General features: G+C 35.9%; 1 protein-coding gene across 1 annotated transcript in view; it reads left to right on the plus strand.

The window, feature by feature from the left end:
- Positions 1-21,104, plus strand: part of LOC140245487 (villin-1-like) — a 127,740-nt gene that overhangs the window by 85,354 nt on the left and 21,282 nt on the right. Inside the window, exons 7-19 of the mRNA XM_072325056.1 lie at positions 771-982; positions 3,530-3,608; positions 4,620-4,718; positions 5,895-6,048; positions 7,085-7,209; positions 7,730-7,867; positions 10,143-10,229; positions 10,772-10,843; positions 13,344-13,391; positions 18,766-18,876; positions 19,495-19,578; positions 20,169-20,230; positions 20,439-20,532. Of these exons, the coding sequence (XP_072181157.1) occupies positions 771-982; positions 3,530-3,608; positions 4,620-4,718; positions 5,895-6,048; positions 7,085-7,209; positions 7,730-7,867; positions 10,143-10,229; positions 10,772-10,843; positions 13,344-13,391; positions 18,766-18,876; positions 19,495-19,578; positions 20,169-20,230; positions 20,439-20,532 (1,365 nt within the window). The remainder of the gene's footprint in view (positions 1-770; positions 983-3,529; positions 3,609-4,619; positions 4,719-5,894; positions 6,049-7,084; positions 7,210-7,729; positions 7,868-10,142; positions 10,230-10,771; positions 10,844-13,343; positions 13,392-18,765; positions 18,877-19,494; positions 19,579-20,168; positions 20,231-20,438; positions 20,533-21,104) is intronic.

Raw genomic sequence — 21,104 nt, forward strand, 5'->3', positions numbered from 1 at the left:
TCATGGATTGTTTACTTGAAAAAAAAAAAAGCAACCACAAAACCATTTATTATTGCTATTCTTTTTTTTTTTTTTTTTTTTTTTAATGTACTCTAACTAGATTTCACAATAAATTGTCTGTAGGGGTAGGGAATGCAGAAGTATTTATGTACTTGTCTTCCCTTATAAGGACCCTTGGGCAGGGCTGCAATGGGTCAAATCACTGTATTTCAGTTATCACCGAATCAAGGGGTAAAGGTGAATGAAGTATGCAAAGATGCCTTGATTGGCAAAGATTATACATTGTGATTATTTGTGAGGCCAGTAAAAAGGGGACTACAGTTTAGTTGGACATGCCATCAAGGAACACCAAGTTGAGACTTTATCATGGTCAAATTAGACCTTCAGTTTTACGTTGAAACTTGTGACAAGTGAATGTGAAACACCTGCTCTTGTCTAATCAAAATGTCCCACCAAACCGTAGCACGACATAGCATAGGGCCTACTGATGTCATTTATTCTGAGACTACCAGTAGTTTCATTTTACACATTATCTGTTGGCTAGACCTCTGTTTTCAAATTCAGTTGTGGATAGGATGTATCTAAAATATGATAGTACCTGTAGTTTACATATGATGTATGCCTGTAACATTTGCTGTCCTTATAGTATCAGTATGCTGTTTGAGAGAGCTTGTTGTGGTGGTTTCCACCCACCCATCAATGATGTTATTCACATATGAATTTGATAACACTAAATGAACTTGGTATGCATTTGTTCCATGTTCGTCTAGGGAACTCAAGTGGCCAAGGAAATACGTGATGATGAGAAGGGGGGCAAAGCCCGCATCTACTTTGTTGACAACGATAAGTTTGATACAGAAACACTCAAGATTTCTGAAGGGAAGAATGCTCTTGGGCCAAGAGGAGGTGTTAAGCCGCAGCCAGCCAAGGATGATGATGAACGCTTCTCACGACAACAGGCCTCACAGACAAGGCTCTACAAGTATGTCTCTAAACTGAAAGCAGTGCAAAGTATAAATCTTTTATTATTAGGGAAAAATGGACAATGTGATGGGTGGAGTTCAGTTCGAATATGCAAAACATGGCATTTGGTGGGTTTTCAGATAAATCACCCTGATGTAGATTGTTTATCACAGGGCCTCTCATCTGTTGTGATCTATTTGTGATTTAGGTGTGCATAAAGATGTTCCTGCCTTTATCTTGCAAGAAATGAAAGTGATATGTTTGATTTATGTCAAGCAAAATCATTAATGGTGACCCGCTACAACAAAAGGATCCGAAAGTCGGGGGAGGACAATTCTCTGAAAATGGCATGATGTTATTCCCGTACTCTTCTACTTTCATTTCGATATAGCACAACTTATAAAAGTACTCGGTTGCGGAGATATCGATGATTCTACAGCGCATGTCAAGTGGTTCAGGAAAGCAGAGTTTCGAGAAAAACGCCTTCAAAGTTTTCCTTCCGACGCTATCATGGCCATGGGGAGGCGAGACAATTTTCACCGCTTCACAATAGAAGGCACGCTCCTAGCGACCTCCGCCATGTTCAGTCAAGCTTAGCGCCAGCGGTCTACGCACGACCAATCGGTAATCAGGATGCCACGCACTGGCCAATAAGATCACTCCCTCGTTGCTATGGGCGGAGTCTAGCTGCGGCGCTAAATCCAAATCTTCGGACACGTTTCTCTTACATTGAAAGTCGGAAAATCATGGCCCAGAAAAACGCTAATTTCTTGCCTTTCCTTTGATCATTTAGCTTCGAAATTTCGGCAGATGATGGACAAAACATTAGACTAGAGAATTATGCCAAAAACAGAAATCCAATTGTTTTGACCAATTTTGATGATGTGATTTCAAACTCGATTTTCTCGGCTCGGCCGTCAGCGACTTTAGGATTCTTTTGTTGTAGCGGGTCACAATGTCGAAGAAAAGAGAAGAAATTAGTTCAATGCTTGTAATGTAACAAGGGATGTACTGAATCAGAATATTGATGTCATAGTCACAGCTTGTTGTGTCGTTTATAAGGTTCTAACAGGATGATTAAATGTAAGGTTAAATGCCACATTTCTATGCAAACCTTGAATGAATAATGGGCACATTAATTAAGGACATGTAGATGCCTTCATTGGCTTTCATCATTGTAACAAGGGTGCAAATATTGTCAAAGGTAACATCAAACTTTAATGGAAACTCAGTTGCAAGTGACAGTGATCTCCATTTTCCACAAATTACCAGAATTGGCAGCATTCTATTCATGTAAGCTCTTAAAACAAGGATTTACCCATTGAAGGCTTTTCCTCACTGTGCAACAATGCAAACCATACATCACTATGAATGACAGACCCAATGATGTTGAAATAAACATACATGACATACTGTCAAACGAGGAATGTTCGCGTGCATTTTAATTTTACAAATCATGCGAGAGCCAAGATTCGCAAAATTAAAATGCATGCAAAAGTTCTTGTCTTACACTAGATGAATTGAATGTTAGAGGCATCTCGCAAAAATTTCATGCCATGAAAAAGACCGTTGGCTCCAATTCGTGAAAGTTTCATGTCGTGAAAACATCATGTTTTACACTAAGTTCACAAAATTAAACTGTACCACTGCTTATGGTATTCTATTATATTGACTTTGATACATTTTCATATGGAAGTTGAACATCTAGCTTGTAAATGAAATAAAGTGATATGCAACCAAGAATATGCATGATGAGTAAAAAAAAAAAAAATTCAATCAATACAAAGAATGTAACAGGTAAGCAGGGTGCAAAATCTTCAGAGTTAACATTCAGATGAGGAATGATGAGTCCAAAGATGGCTGAACTGTCAGTTCCTGATCAAAGTCTATAGACCAGCATGTGTTGACGGCGTAGCATTCATTGTTCTGTTGTTACATATTAAAGTAATAAAGAGCTAGCTATGGTTAGCCATCATTTCTGATATGATTTGCTGGTAGCATGTCTATCATATACTTGTGACTATATCTTGACACTGTTGGAACGTCCATACATTTGAAAATGTATGTGAATGAAAAAGCATTGAGGCATCTTCTTTCATTGTATGTCATTTCTTGTATCTTAAATAGCATGGTTCAGGCACTATCAGCACCAGTATCTGATGAAAACAGAAGAAGGTTGAAATTTCATGAAGTGATTTCTTACTGACAACCAACACAGTGCAAGGCATTCTTGTGGAATTCATCTTGCATTAGTAGCTACAATATAGCACATCTGTGTTTGTATGTATGTCAAAAATGTAATCGAAATGATGAATTGAATGCAATTTGAATTGAGTAAGTGGAATTATACATAGATGTACACCTGAATGTGTAAATATGGCAGTAAGGAAGTTAATACAAATAGTAATCCAAGTACATTATAGTTTGAATTAGAGTTATGCACCACTCCTATGTGTTTTTTCATGTACATACACATCCTTTTTTCACCCTGTTGTAGAATACAAGAAAGATTGTAAACCTTTGCCCACAAGATTTATCAAATTTGTGATTTGTCCTTTTTCTGCAGAGTCTCTGATGAGAGTGGTTCACTTGTTGTCACTGAGATCTGTAGCGCCCCATTGGAGCAGTCTATGCTGAACAGCCAGGTTAGCCAACATCCAAAACTTGATTTCGTCCCTCCCAGCTAATCATTCTTGTGATTGACTTGTGAATCATATATGCTCTTGTTGCTTTCAGAATTTATTCAGTAGTACCATGTATGGGGAACAAAAATAAATTCCAAACTTGCTCTATATGTAGTTTGTCGGCATAATGATCAAGTCTTGGATTTCATATTCCTGTAAAGCAAACAATATTTTTTGTAGTGTTAACTGAACTACGTGTATATAATGCAGACATCCTGTAGCAAATGACTTTGGAGGTACGTCACTCACTTTGGTGCACAAATTATAGCACACATTTGGTAGGAGTAGATACTTACATAAAAAGAACATCCTTTCATTGTTTGTTTTTGTCACACTTTTATTTACTTACTCAAAATGAAATGCACAAATTATAGTCTTTTATGTACTTGTTTTGACATTTAAATAACATGTCACTGACTGAATTTTTTAAGAGGTGATGATGCTCTTGCTCCTTATCACAATTTTTAGAGTTGAACCCTTCTTTTTAATATGTCTCATAGGCTTAAAGGGGCATAGTCCCGGTAGTGTAGAGGGTGCTGTTGATGATACTGCCGATCAACGTTAGCATTGATACGAAGATTACCGAAGTTGAGCTGTCATCAAGAGTAAAGTGCGTAGGTGTTGCTAAGTAACGTTGCCTTCGTTGTCTTCTCTGCGCATCGCGCAGTCTGTAGTAATGCCAGGATGCGTGCATATGTGCTTGTTATTATGACATCACAAAAGAAGTTTGCTAAAGCTGTCATCCCCCTCAGCCGAATCATGAGCGGAACTGTGATCGGACTACTGACTACAGTGGATCGGACTTCTTCGGACTCGGGAGAAGTGGGCCAAAGCGTAAGCGCTAAAGAGGAGTCGATAGCGTAGGTCTCTATAGGAAATTTGCGCTGTGCGCCCGCGTACGCATTTGACTAAAACACCGGGACCATGCACCTTTAATAGTGACTGTCCTTTTATGATTTTGTTTGTGTGCAGGATTGCTTTATCATTGACCAAGGGCATTGTGGGATTTTTGTGTGGAAAGGAAAGGGTTCTACCAAGCAGGAGAGGAAGAGTGCCTTCAGCAATGCCCAGGTGAGAGTTTATTTTCATTGAGCAAAGTGTATCTGAGAATGGTAATTGACGTCAGAATGTATACAGCTAAATTTTCAGCTCAAGCCAACTACATTTTCTTGCAGGGATACATTTCATTTCTTATGACATCATTTCAATACTTCCTGCATGTTAGAATTGTTGTATGTAAGAAAAAAAGGCATTTCCCAATATGATGCAATGGTATGTTTATGGAAAAAATAACACATTGTGTGTATTTTGATATTTATGAAAATATGATAGATGATTATATGATAGATGGTTTGAATGTGATTTCTGATGGACACATTTAGCAGTGATGGCAGATATAAATCCATGTCCAAGCTACTGTGTCTTGTCAAAGAGAGCATTGTTTTCTCTGACTAGAAAGAAAAGAATTGGATGGAGTAATGGAATCACTACTAAACGACCACAACTTTACTGCTAATTACAGATCTGTCTCATAGCAACGGACCTTGTAAATCAAAGACTTTCGAATGACCCAACAATGCTCACATTATTCAAAATGAGTAGTGGAGAAGATAGAATAGGACTTGTAATCAATGGTCATCTTAAAAATGATGGTATCCTTTATAAGACAGCAGAGATGAATAGTCTCGTTTGATGCATACATGATTTTTTGACACTGTAGAATGCTTTTGATCATAACTGACAAACCCTCCTGATATAGGCACAACCCATTTTTGTTTCATCCCTGCCCGACTTTAAATGTGATTTTCTTTTTTTATCTGAAATGGTTGATTAATTCACTTTCTACACATATTTTTAATGGCTTCATACAGACATTTCTCCTTCAAAGGTATAGTTGTATTATACGTGTACATTATTTTTAAAACTTAGGATCATCACACTTTCCTCATCAGAATTTTACACAAACACTGCATTGTCATGTCTTGTGAGTTCCACCTGGAAACTTAATGCCAGGTCACACATGTGTGTCTCATTCACACTGCTTTGTTTGGTAATGTTCTGGTTAGATAGTTGGTGGTACAACCAGTCACACAATTTTCTTTCATTGAGGTGGTTCTTTCTTTCAAGCCCCCCCCCCCCCCCACTAAAGGGCTTGAAACAATGAACCACATCAATGAAAGGAAACAGTCAGGTAATTACGTTTGTTTTGTCTATCCCCACCCCCTCCCCTTCCTGTCTCACTCTTAGGGATTCATCAAGGCCAAGCAATACCCAGAGACGACACCAGTGTCTGTCATCAATGAAAACAGTGAGACAGCTGCCTTTAAAGCCATCTTCAAGGTATGGAGGGATCCTGGAGACACCAAGGGATTAGGAAAGACCTACACCACTGGCAACATTGGTAAGCTGTACACCTTTCGCAGTTATCAATTGCAGTAAACGTGTAAATCTGTAGAGGACAGCTGCAGCTCTCATGTCTCATATTCAAGAAATGTGCAGTGTAATGCCCCGTTACTGTACAGGCATGCTAACCTGGAAACATTTAACTGCACATTACTTGAATATGAGACCATTTTGAAGCAAATAATTTTCACACAACTATAGATATATAATGTACTCTTAAATGAATCCCACAAGGATTGGAACAATCATCCCCCAGCATTCCCACTGATTCCCACTGATCAGTTACTAGCCATCCCCTTTAACAGCAAGCAGGAAAGGAAGCAGTGCCATTAAAGACGAAAGTGTCTCAGCATAAATAGGTCAAATGAGTAAAAATTTGGCAGGAGATACACTTTGCTAATATTACACTACACCTACTTATGTCTTAAGCGTAGGGCAGTGAGTACACAGCATTCTAGGAAAGAAAATGAGGGGCTCTAGGACAGACTTTGTTACTAGTGGTATCACATTACACCTCATCTTCTATACGTGCTGTTGCCAAAGTGCAATACATGTACCTGTGTATCATGTTTCATGTTTTTGTTATGCATGCAACATGTACCTATACATAGCACATGATGTAACCTTTTCCTTTGACCATAAAGTGGCTTTAAATTTTTTAACAGGTATTGTTCTACAGTACTTTCTACTAGCTGCATTATATCAACACACTTGTAAGTTGCATGTGCCACAAGTCTACATGAAGGCTACAGATATATTTGTCCTGAATGACTAGTGTTTGTTATTTGTCTCATTTTATATTAATACAGTCCTTCATATTGCAATCTCTGGGCTATTATGTTTACTCCAAAGTAAGCTTCACATATTGTCTAGTAGACAGCATGCCTCATACAACTGTCCCTTAAATTTAATTAAGTGAAACATGAGTGGAATACTCTGCTGACAGCTGTTTAGGTCACGAGAATTGATAACAGGCAATCCACTGTGATAAGTATTGAGAAAGTGATATTGATGTGATGCATGATTATTTACAGCTCATGTGAAAAAGGAGAAATTTGATGCCAGTAGTCTTCACAAAATCAAGACAGCTGACCTTGAATCCAATCCCAACATGGCCTCAAGAAGTGGCATGTTTGATGATGGAACCGGCAAAATTGAGGTAAAAGTTATGAGAACACACATTTGTAATGTCTTTTATTAGTGAGGAGCATATAAAGGGCAACATGACACTTTGTGAAATGGATTTATTTCTCTGAAAGTATTAATTTGATGAATTGTAATTATTGTTTAAGTCAGTTACTTTCAAATGACTCAGTGCTAGTTTACATGAAAAATGAGTCAGAGCGGACAGATTTTACATACTGATAAGCATTGCATATTAATCAAGGGGGGATACAGTCCATGGATAAATGTACTATATTATCTTGCTTTCAGTTGATTTTATTGAAATAATCTTTAATTTTTGTCAAGAAAGTGTGACAAAAGAAATTTCAAATTTGTCAACACTTTAAAACAGTCGTGAATGGCTTTGTACGAATATTGAGAGTAGTTTCTTAGATGTCTGTCAACAATAGCTTAAATTGATTATGATGATGATGATAACTTGTTTGTTTCATTGCTCTCAGTCATGGTGAAGTGATGTTTGATGATTGGGAAAACTGCTGTCTTTGATATTTCAGGTGTACAGGATAGAGAACTTTGAGCCAGTGAAGCAGCCCAATGAGCTACATGGACAGTTCTTTGGAGGAGATTCATACGTCATCCAGTACACATACAAACAGGGAGGCAGGGAGCGCTATATCATCTACTACTGGCTGGTGAGAATAATTGCTAGCCTGGCTACTCAAAAATCATTTGTATTGGCATGATGAAGATTGAAACACATTTGTCCTGGATTATGCAGCAGCAATCACCAATTAGAGATACTTTTCTTGCAATTTTCATCAATATGTCATCAATATGCAGATTCTTTCTGTGAGAAAGTGTTTACATACACAGCGTTTTAACACAGACGAGCTTTCATCTGAGAGGGTGAAAAAAGTGTTTTAGCCTTGTGCCTTGTATTAATAACATGTTCCATACTGAATTCTGAAATTGCCATAGACTTAATTACACAAGCCACCAGGTCGTAAGGAACGGGTTAAGATTAAAGGTATCTTTGTCTTTCTCTCAAAATATCATTGTATGTAGCAGCCACATTAAAAGAAAAAGAAAAGGTTATTTGAACTCAATCTGAAATTAACAGTAGTTAAGGTGTACATTCATTATAATCATGCTTTATATGATGGATTCAGCATTCCCTTCTTTTCAAGGGAGCACCGGATAGGCATTGATAACACTTGATTAATTTGAATTAGTAATCGGTTATTAGTTATGGGCAGTTGATCTCGGTTCTATTTATCCAGGTAACGTTCAGCTGTAATGATTTAATTTTTTCACCCTTACATAGTAATTGGCAAATAGACTCAATATGGTTAAAATGTTGAGGTTTTTTTAAAGTGAGTTGTAGGATACATCTTCCAATATTTCAAAATTGCAATCAGCTGCAAATTTATTGCTGCTAGTAGAACTACACGTCTTTATAGCTGCACTAGCATTTTCCACCCATCTTGTCAAATGCTATGTCCCTCACAGACTATATAGTATGAAGCCATTGAATACTCATACTGTGGAAGTCATCTGTAGAACCAACGGTGGTGACAAATGACAAGAAGGAAGTAGATAATTGTGATGGAAGACAAAATGTTGTTAAATTAAATTCGGTAGGTTTGTTTTCCTCCATCACTTTTACATTATTAGCACTTTCAGTTGGAATTGCATGTAGGATTATATGATGATAATATGATTTGGTAGGAAGAGTAAAAATGAATATTCATTTTTTCAATAAAACGATACTTAGTGGTGGTGGAAGACCAATTGTAGAAGCCACTCTGCTGTCATTTCCAGTCATCAAGCTAGCAATATACATGTACAGTGATGTGAATTAATGGACAGTGCAGAAAGAAATTGACAATAAATTGATGGCTCTGATGCATTATAGGTCAAGGTCAGAAGTCATTGTACTGTGGTTAGTTGCCTAAAATGACAGAAGTATTACACAATATGGTCACAAGGTCACCAAAGTTTAGGTAAACTGTTATTTTCACCAAGTTTTAGTCCAATGATGATGTTATTTGATGAAATGAATGCCACAGAATGGGGATTCTGACATATGCTCTTGTGACAATTGCTCCCATGAAATATCTGCACGCTATACCAAATATAAATTCCACCCACAAACCGAACCCTAATCCTCGCATCAGACTAAATCTTAAACCCACACAACCCTAACCCTAACCCTTAGTCTTTGAAGAAAAGAAGACTGGAGCGATTGTCATAGGAGCAAATATTGTGTCACCAGTGGATGGAAATACATTAGAAAATATTTCCTTTGTGCAGAGAGGGTGAGTGGTCAAGAGTTAGTCACTTTAAAATGTGAATGAAGGGCCATGTTTTCATGGCAGATGTAGTGATTCATGGGAATTGGAGGCATCATAGTCTACCATGTGTAACAGTTGCATTGCTCTAGTAAGTTTGTTAAACAATTACGAAATGTTATCCAGTGATTTGTAGGGGGAAAAAAGTGTCATCATTGGGGACATGCAATTGTTTTGAACCGACACTTGACCAATATGTCTTACTCTTAAATAATCATGTACAGTGTACATGTACTTGATATGGAGGTCTTTTTTGCAATTTAGTTTACATTTGTATAGTCTATAAGGCTTAGATTTGTCAAAGTTACACTTATTTGCATTATGATGTATCAGAAAATACATTTAGGTAGCTTTCATTCACACACTGTCATACCATTAAAGTCTCAATCTCTTGTGAAATGTGCCATATCTCATGATAGTAAAAGTGTAAAAATGGTAATGAAAATAGATGTCGATTTTAGTATTGCTGACATCTTGACCAGTGGAATTGAAAGTATGTAAGTACCATCTACCCCCAAATGGGCATTGAAAATGAGAGCTAGGCCCCATAGAAAAACTGACCTTGACAAGATGATGATTTTGATAAGCAAAAAGTTTATGTCTTGCCTGAATATAGGGATTGAATTCCTCTCAAGATGAGCAAGGTGCAGCAGCCCTGCATGCTGTCAAGTTTGATGACAAGGTTCATGGACAGGCTGTACAGGTAATATGCTACTGACTATGTCTCTTCAAGTACTGAATATATTCTTTCATGGTGTGAAAAAGGATGTTTCTTTAGTCCTTGTGAAGTAATGTGCACATTTTTAATAATCAGTATAATTTTTATCATTATGAATCTCAAAACCTGAAACCTGCTTGTAAGCATTACAATATGAACCTGTCAAACAATTGGTCACAGAATTGATGTGTCATTTTTTTTCTCTACGCAAATAAATTGGTTTTGAAGTCAATGATAACACACAATATGCAGCTAGACATTGTGCTTTGTAGTTGAATAAACACATATCAAATTGGTGATAATGATTAGAGTAGTATTACAATGACAGTTATCAATACTAATGGCTTTCATTAAAGCAAGAAAACAAAATGATGTGAATAGTTCCAGCAGTAACTGTATCAAAGATGTTCAATGTTGATAATGACTTAAATCATTCAAATGATGTCAGTGATAGTGTATGATATTTTTATTTTAATGTGCTAATGGTAAGTTAGTTTTTTTTTTTTTTCATTTCTTAATCCAAATAGATCAGAGTTGTACAGGGCAAGGAACCTCAGCATTTCCTTCAGCTCTTCAAAGGAAAGATGATCATTCATATGGTGAGTAATGGAGTTAGAATAAGTGAGGGAATGATCTCTGGTAAAATGGATTTCCTAATACATGTACATGTAAGTGAGTAATAGATTTGGCTGCTTTTTATGGTTTCATTCTTAGATTTACAATCAACCATAGGTTCCTCAATTTTCTAATTGGGTTATATTTCCCAAGTAAATCTGATTGAGAATTAGTTACAATGAAAGACTTGTTGGAGCCTTCACAGATATGCATTAAATCAATGGGATTATTGTTTGTAGCAATTTGTTTTGCTTAAGTCATTTTATTTACTCTTGTACATGTATAATCATGCAAGAAAAAAAAAAAATGCCTGGGCCAGGTCTGTCCTTGATATTTTGTTGTTGTAGAGAGAGGACAAAAGAGGGGAGCAATTAATTTAAACTGATTTTTATATTCAGCCAAATGGGAGATATGAACATTATCTTAATGTTACCTAGGATGTCTTACAATCTTCATTGGATAGGCCTATGGATTGAATATAAAGAGTTGTACTATTTATAATAGCTGTTTATGTGTACACAGCATGTGTTGAATCTTACAGGCTCTCATGCACCGAGAGTATCAGTAATGATAGATATGGCACATTATAAATGTACTTTATTATCATTATTCACTGAACTGACGGTATTTTGTATTGTAGGAAAGACTTGTAGTTTGGAAGTACAGTGGAGATTGAAGTTGTGGCATAATTGTTGCTGTGAAATTGGTCTAAGACGATGAAATTGATCAGCTGGATGACATGGAATTTGCATACTTATGTGCATAGACATCAACTGATGAATATTTGCACAGATGCTCAAATCCCATCTGCATTACTCCATATTATTACAAAATGTAGTTTCCTTTTTGTTACAGGGGACTCATGAATAGCAGGTACTAACATTTTGAGAAATACATGTGATTTGTTAATTTGCCTTATAAAAATGGATTTTTTTTTTTTTTTTTGAGTAATATTTTGCGCTCAGTTGGGTATAAAAACAAATTTAGCATGTAATTCCCTAGAATCAAATTGATAAAATGTTATGAATTATGATAATAATAATAATAATAATAATAATAAGAATAAAACATACATACATACAGTTTCTTTAGTGTCTTTTCCATTTTGATTAAATGCTCAAGGCACAGTTTTTTCCCATTATAAGTACAAATATTTGTGCAGTTTGTTTTATGTCACGCAAAGAGTGGGAAATTTCCACTCCTACAGTAATATGAATGAAATGGTATGTAAAAGGACTTGTAAGATTTGACAAAAGGAAGATATTGATTGTTTATGCTGAGGGAGAGAAACATTACCTACTAGCAATATTCTTTTGCTAGACTTGTTCAAGAGATAGATATTGAATATATGTAGGTGTAGAAATTGATGTGCATGGATGCTAGCAGTATTGGACAACTGTTTTTCCAAGGAGACTGTTATGCCTGCATGATAGTTAGAGTACATCAAGTGAGGAATAGTAAAAAAAAAAAAAAAAAAAAAAGTGAATTAAGTAGACTGCTTTGCTTCCTGTATTATAACATTATGCAGTGTGCCAATCTTCTAGTATCAATATTCTTTAGTGTGCTTTTACTAACATTTAGTGCCAAAGGTCATGTGTTGTGGTCAGTGTGCAAACATATTTTCCCATCCTCTTCTCTCAAAGAGTTTGCATGTCCACTGCATTTTTTTTTTTCAGGATTTGTAGTCATTTCTGCTCCTTAGCATAATTCAGAGTAGAGTCAATGTTCTTTGCTTCAACACTTTTTCCCTCTTGTCCCCTAACAGCCAATATGTCTTGTTTCACGGAATGTTAACATGAAGCCCTTACAAGTTGCATTCTTTTCACTTCTCAAAATATGTGTTTTACCAGAAAGTGAAAACATTACTTTGTATTTCTGTAAAAAAATACACATTTTATGTATGCACTGTAAATGTCTGAAGGAGATCTTTCCTGTTCTTTGCAGCAATAATGACTAAAATATCAGATTGATGGTCTGACATGACTTCAGTACTAATTAGATGAGGAGGGAATCATGTGGACCCATGTTATAAGTAATTCTGCATATATTCTTGTTCTATGTTGCTGTTTTTTTGTTTGTTTGATTGCACCCTTATTTTTCTACAGGAAGGTCATGATAGTGGAGAAGATGTGCAGGAAGACCACTCTAAGCTCATTAAAGTCTTCTATGTATTCTAGGGTGCCAAATATTACTCATATTCATTTATAATCAAATGGGATCATCTTCAATTTGACAAAATTCATTCAATTGACGTACAATAAAACAAATAAAACACAGTGCAGGAAGACCAAAAATGTTGGAAGGACTAGTCTTACCCAAGAAACAGTAAATTAATTACTACAGTATCTTTTGGTAAAAATTTAAATAACTCCTGACGACTTCCACTACATCTATTTTTCAATAAACATGAACCATATGATATTTTATCACTCGTGCTGTATTCTCTCTATCTCATTCTATTGGGCTGTACCACTGCATTTCCAGGGAGGTCACAGCAGCGGCTTTAAACACGTTGAGGAAGGAGATGAGGAAGTACTGAAATGAAATAGACAATTCAAATAAAGAAGTTATCTCCTCAAAAGGCCTATCATGCACTGGTTCCTTTTTTTTTTGCACCTCATTCAGTATTTTATGATTTTTTTTCTTTATGTTATTTTTTAAGAAATTGATTTCAAGTCCACCTTTAAGTTCTGTAACAAGTTAATCACTGGCTTGCATGCTCAGTACACTGCATTTACTAATTATTTGCACAGGAAAAATGCCAATACCAAGTGCTCACTGCTAAAACACCTGTATCAGGGGCGGATCCAGGAATTCCGTAAAGAGGAGGCACCTTTACAAAATTAAAGTGGGGAGCCAGTGCCCCCCATTTTTTCTTTTGTTTTAACAAAAAAATAAAGAGGGGGCGTGCGCCCGGTGCGCCCCCTATGGATCCGCCACTGTGTATATAATGTTGTCAATAGATTTCACCCTAGAGGGAGAGTTCATTCAGCCTGCACTCATGTGAAAATTGTTTTGCATCTATAGAAAAGATGATCCCAGTAAAGTTACATGAGCAAAGAAATACTTGTATCACTTTGGTTCATGAGATGGCATGGCAATAACCGACATGTTGGAAGAGTAGTCATGATTGTTTGTGACCTTGTGTCACAAAACCAAAGAGATGTAGCCAAATGAAATTGATAGAGGGCCCATAGCCCTCAATATAAATGACTGAAAATCAAACTTGTAGGAATGCTACTTTTGAATAAGGGGACCTTGAAGTTAAAGTGCAAGTTCACACCTTGTTCGAGTTAATTTTTAATAAAATAGAGGAATATCAGACAAACAAAATGATAAAAATTCCATCATAGTTGTCATAGAATAAGAAAGTTATGGAATTTCAAAATTTTGCAAGTTTTCTTTTCTTTTGAATACATGCAAATGAATAAAAATCATGTTTTTGGTATTATGATTTAGCATGTGCAACTTCCCCCTTCCTTAATGTCATCATTACTAGATTATTACAAACTACAATAATTTTGTGAGAATGCTATATCTTATAAACTGAAGAATTGTGTACAATCCAATGAAAAACAAGGGAAATGAAGTAATGACATTACTACTGCCAGTTTGAATATGTGGTAGTTACTGATTTCACTGCTTTTGTAAAACATGAACATTTCTATAACTTTCTTATTTCAGGTAGTATTTTACCCTTACCTCTTTGATTTGATTTTAGTCTATCAAAATCATCTTGAACATGGTGAGAGATATGCATGCAGAATGAATCACCCATTAGGAGGTTAAGAATGAAAAAGGGACCACTTTAATGGAGTTTTCTGATAAACCTAAAACTCATAAAGAATATTCCATTCATAATGATGTCAAAGTAATCAAAGGTACTGCAGACTATCTTGATATATAGGGTTTTCATTCACCTGGCCGATACCACAATTTCAAAAGAGGGGAGTCCAGTTCATATTTGTGCAACTGCTGGGTTTCATCAACCAACAAGTAAAAAGAAAAAATGCCTTCAGCGCTTCTGCTGTCACTTCCAGGTTTCATCAGCTAACAAAAAGAAAGAAAGAAAAAAAAAAGGCCTTACTCGCACTCATCAGCTAACCAAAAAAGAATCGCTGTGGTATAGCTTGCAATCAGCAAAACCTTAACCACATTCATTTTTTTTTCCGAGTGCCATTTCCAGGGTCAAAAAGGTTGGGGGAGGGGGCCCAAAGTGGTCACACCCTATGTATGTATTGTGCAAAAATAAGTGCAAAAAAAAAAATTGTGCAAAAACAAAGAAGGAGGTCCTAGGTTGGGGGGGGGGGGGGGGGGGAGCAAGTTAACCCCAAATGCATTTATTCAGATCTTCTTGAGAATCAACCCTTGCAAGTTTTTGTAGCTTTCTGATGTAGGGTCACATTTCAAGATACAATTTTAGCAATAAAGATCAGGCAGATGATAGTATAAAAGGTGCACACACTTTGATCCTAGATGAAGTTAAAGGAAATTGAAAATAAATGTGAACTGAGTGCAGGCAGCAATATAAGAACACATCAGTGAAAGTTTGAGTAAGATCAGATAATGGATTCAAAGTTTATGAATTTTAAAGTTTTAATACTGTCAGTGCTAGGTAAGGAGACTACTTCCTGATGTCTCCATTGACTATAAACTTTGTTCCAGCATAATGAAAGAGCACTTGACTCACCTCTTTCATAAAGCAGGGGGAATAACATCACCCTTAAAGGTCCTGTGTACCTTTGGGAGCAGTGAATTAAAGAAATGTTCAAGATATTACATTTAATGCACATGTGTAGGTCTGTTGTATCACAAAACATCATACCATTTTTATGAAATGTTTGCAATAAATCTTAAAATATAAGGAGATATCAGTATTTTTCTCATTAAACCATAACTGTAGACAGTTTAGTCTGGAAACATTTTTATTAGTTGCTAGTTTCTGGTTGAGCAAAATACACAAAAATTTTAACACCGCAAAAATTTCCACTTTTACAGTAGATTGTCAAAGTACATCTGGAGTTTAAGATATATCATTGTACATGTGCATGGGATTTGGGAGTTATACAATCTGTATTTGGGTTCCAGAAAAAATGTTTTGATTTGTCAACCATTTTCCATGTATATCGCCTCGGTGACTCCAGCAACTCCTTTCTTTCATATTTTGTGTTTCAGTTATAATCATCATTGTTTTGTACAAGCAAGTAAAGGTTCTCCACTCCCCCAGCCGACCTAATTTTACACAGACTTTCTTTAAGTTCTTTTATTTTTATTCTTTGCTACAATTTCATGAAGAAACCAAGATGCATGCTGGTTGTTTCTCATGGAGCATAAGATTGTTAATTTGTACATGCGCGAGTAAAATCAGACAATGATTATTTCTCTGAGAACAGATATCATTGTCTTCATTTTTGATTACCCACTACGGACATTCCATGATAAGGTTATGGTAAGGTTTCGGAACAGTGTAACAGTAAATGGGTCAACTATTCAGCTGCCCTTTTTATCATAATTTGAAATAGCAGTTGTGATAGTTGAAAAAAGTAGTTGAGTATTAGATGTTTTAGTCCAAATTCATTTATTCATTACCATCAGTAGCATATTATCATTTTATGTGTCATTATTGTCACATCACAAGAAAGTTGTACAATACTGTATGATATGCATCAACATGATCAAGTTTTACACAGTAGTTGAGTATTAGATATTGTAGTCCAAATTCATTTATTCATTACCATCAGGAGCATATTATCATTTATGTGTCATTATTGTCACGTCACAAGAGAGTTGTACAAGACTGTATGATATGCACCAACATGATCAAGTTTTACACAGTCATCCTTCAAATGATTGTCATGGTAATGCCAGTTTTTTTTTTCTTATTTTTTTTTTTAAATTTATTTATTTTTTTTTTTTAGGGGGGTGGGGGGGGGGGAGGAGACAAAGTTCCCAACTAAAGAAACTTTACAAATCTCTCCAGAGCCAGAATTGACTAGCTAAGTTGTGTTCTGAGGAAGTAGATTGGTTACTTGGTTTCAAGCTTATTCATGACAGATCCAGAGATCCAGGGGATGAGGATGGGAAGGGGGGGGGGGGGGGTTCAGGTAGGGCCCAATTCCACATTTTGATCTTTTTAAAAATGCATGGTCAAATTTTCTACAGACTTGGCAGAAGATATCGCCAGTGTGATAGAATATACAAATGAACACCATGCTCCCCTGGAGGGCATCAAAGCACCTCACCCCACCTCTCAACTTTGGTATGTTCTTACATGATATTCTGCAAAAATGTGTAGAAGGTGAACTTGAAGGTAAAGGTGAACAGCTTTTGGATCTCTTGCCTGGTACAGCAGTGAGTTGTGTGATTCACTCACTCATCTCCCAAAATAGCAATATTTGAAACATCCTTAATACCTAGCTAAGGTTTAAGAAATTAAATTGCAACAATGTTTCCTCCTTCATAGTAGTAGATATTGAGAGCAGCCTCTAAAGTTAATAAACAAAGATGAAGGTGCTGAAGATAACAGCACTGATTGAGTCTCTAAGTGATTATAACATTATTTCATCAATGTTACCAAATCATACCGATTTACAAGATCATGATGTATAACACCTAGGAAACTTTGAATAATTTTGAATACTCAGATTACAGAAATTTACAGGAATTTTTGTTTAGTGTTAGCAGATAAAATTCTTTATCATCTTTCATTTCTCAGAAAGCAATAGCATCTAATCTGATTCAGGATTCCCACATTTTAAGATGAAGACTTTTGTACTTTTTGACTTTTTTTTAAATAGTCACAACTGATTTTGATGAATTGACCTACAAATAAAGGCATTTTCTCAACACATTGAAGTGCCATGTTATGTAATGTATCATCATTGAAAGAACAAAAATAAGATAATGAACTAGTAATAAAGAAGGGAAATTATTATTTTTGAAAGAACAGTGTGGGAAATATTTGAGAGTTGTAGTGTATTCTTTTTTAATACAATGTGTAGTTTTACATGCATTAATAAAGTTGGCAGATTTTACAAAGGTCCTGTTTACCTTTGGGAGCAGTGATTTAAAAAACGTTCAAGATATCACATTTCATGCATTTGTGTTTCTATCCTTAACTCACATTTTAGAACTATTTTAAAGCACTAATGCTGGGTTTTTGTTTCATCTGCAAATGGTAAATTATGCCTTTAACTGATATTGCCATCACCAACATACCAAGGCTTGATGACTGCTAAATTGTAACTGCATGTAAAGCATGATGGCTTATGTCATATCAGTGACTGAGCCCCCCCCCCCCCCCCAAAAAAAAAAAAAAAAAAAAAAATACAGTAAACAAGAATGCAGAATGCATGTACATGTACCTTGTATATTATATGGAGGATTTGGTGCATGAATATAGTTCCAATGCCTGCAGATACATGTATATATAATTAGCATCTTTATTCATTTGTCAAACACACATATATGTAACAGTTCTCCTGATATGTTTTGAACACATGTTCTGGTAATTACACATAAATACCCAAATGCAAGTGCTCATAGAAGCTAGAGCTTTATGCATTGCAAAATGTACATGTGGTATAGGGGGAAAAAATTCCATCGTGTACATGTGTTGCTCTGTTCATTCAAATGCAAAAAAAAAAAATAAAAAAAAAGAAAGGCTCAAACAATACAGAAGTTGTAATGCAGTTAATCTCTTTTACTTTAATGCTGTACATTTTTATTCAATAAACATCTTTATTTTAACAAATGACCATTAGAAAAAAATGTTTTCTACATAAGATTATATGAATGCTAAATTGCATTAATCACTTGAATCACATTGCTGTTGTGAAGTTGGAAATGAAGAACCTTGTGGGCCATGTGCATGTAATGATTTACTTTGGGCTCTTTATGATCAAAGGAAGGGAAAGCGAGTGGCTTTAAGGGAGTGCAGGCAGAGGACTTAAAGACCAAGAGAGTGCGACTCTACCAAGTTAAAGGAACAAACGAATTCAACACAAGAGCAGTTGAAGTAAGTATGGGATGGATAGCAACATCTGTTGCACATGTATAGATCAACATAAGTTGTCTATCTGAATTAAGGCATGTACATTGTATTTACTAATGTAGATGCTTTAACCAGAAGAATAATCAGTGGAGAGGCAAGAAATGCTGAGAAACGTAATGTCTTAATTCTAAAGGACTGTCGTAGGATAACTTATCATGACTGAACAGACCCATCTGATGAGTTGCTATGTGATGGCGTGTACTGTTTTTAGGCTGCTCTGTTTGGTTATTTGTCCTGTTTTAAACTTACTGTATATTTATCAAGAGGCTCTTTCAGGCAGGTAGAAACCCAAAACCCAATAAAAAATGGTACATTGCATGTATACCTCAAGGTGTTGCATGGTTTGCTCCAGTTTGTGAGGACATGCTCCAGCTCCTTCAGGGTTGGTTTGTTTTATGTAAGTGTGTATGTAGGAAGTATAAAACTCTGTACAGAAAGAGACAATATTTCAGTTTCTATGACACTTTGCTATTAATAGTGTAAAACTCTGTTTTTTCAAGTAACAATTTGTAAAAATAAATAAATGAATAAAAAAAAACCCACCATTTGTTCCTTTGCACTGTGGCTGTCATCACTTAACAGGTTCAAGCAACAGCTCAGTCGCTCAACTCGAATGACATTTTTGTGGTAAAATCGCCTAAGCACCTCTACATCTGGGCTGGCAAGGTAAGAGTACCAAAGAGATATGCATATAAAAAAATTGTCTGAAGCTTTAAATGTAGGTAAATTTTGGGAAATTTGCAAGTTTGAAAGAGTGAAAGGTACAGTACTGTATAGAGTAATTGCCCACGAACAATATTTTTGTGAAATGAAAGCTTTCAGTGTACTTAGTATATTACTAATATGACACTTATGTATCAACAAATTGCTATGATGTGATTGGAAGAGTAATATTCATATCTTTAAAAAAAGAAAAGAAACACCAACAACAACCAGAGGCATGCTCAGACCCACAGTTATAAATGCTGAGAAACCCCATGAAAAATTCAGGGAAAGTGATTTTGTTGGAAAAAATGTTCATGCCAGATGAAAAATCATTCAACAGATTATCTTTTTTTCTTCTTTTAAACTGCGTGGTAATTTAAATTCCAGTAATCTTGTACTTTACTGTGTGCCACATCATCTTTCCATTCTGTACTCTCTCAATGTTCATATTTTTCTCTTATATTTCTGTGGAGTTTGTTTTCCTTCAACATTCTGTGCTTTTTTACCATTTCAAAAGGCACATCTAATATATTAATTTTCTGCCATCCCAGGGGGGCAGTGGTGATGAACGAGAACTTGGAAAGAAAGTTGCCAAGGTGCTTGAACCAAAGAGGTAAGAGTTGATGATAAAAACTGTGAATAAAGAGCTAAGACATGTAAATGAATGGGGAGCTGTCTAATATTGAAGCTCCATTTGAATTGGTTGTTACCTACAAGCAATAGATTCAAGAAAGTTGATTGTTTTCTTCTAAAATGCATGTGCACAAAATAAAGAGAAGAGAACACTGATGGACTGATATTGTTCATTTTTGTCTTGGCAGTGCTTACACCCTGGTCCCAGAAGGCAGTGAGCCAGCCGAGTTCTGGGAAGCTCTTGGAGGCAAGCAGGAATATGCATCAAACCCAAAATTACAGGTAGGACTTGGTTTTGCCAGTCAGCAGCTATTAAACCATTTTAGTCACTATATTCAGAGAAATGTCTTCAGCACAAAATTTTGGAAGTGCAGTTTACAGTCACGTCAGATATACTTTCACCTGCCTGGTTGATATTGTGTTGTGTGATGTAAGTTTAATCCTGCAGAGACGTGATATACATTTACTAGTAGCTCAAATTTATGGCAATGTAGGATGGTAAATGCAATGTAAATAGGTATGCTGATGATGCTTGGAAATACAATAAGTGCTTTACTCTAGTCATATGTCCTACAGTGAATTTCAAGATTGAAGAAAATCAGTAAGAAACAGATGTGTGGAAAACAAAATAAATTTTCTTAACTTGCTTGGACATATTGGCACTATTTCACAAAGTACTTGAACTGTGCATGGCTAAAGCAGTTACAAAATAAGCATACCTTACATACATGTACAGTGAAACCCCGTTATAATGAGTTCGGTTATAATGAGGAACCGTTTTTAACGAGGTGATCATGTCAGTCCCGTTTTCCTTCGTGTGTATACCTATGGCAGAACGAATCGGTTATAACGAG

The sequence above is a fragment of the Diadema setosum genome, chromosome 22, assembly GCF_964275005.1.
Source record: "Diadema setosum chromosome 22, eeDiaSeto1, whole genome shotgun sequence".
Taxonomy (NCBI): Eukaryota; Metazoa; Echinodermata; class Echinoidea; order Diadematoida; family Diadematidae; genus Diadema; species Diadema setosum.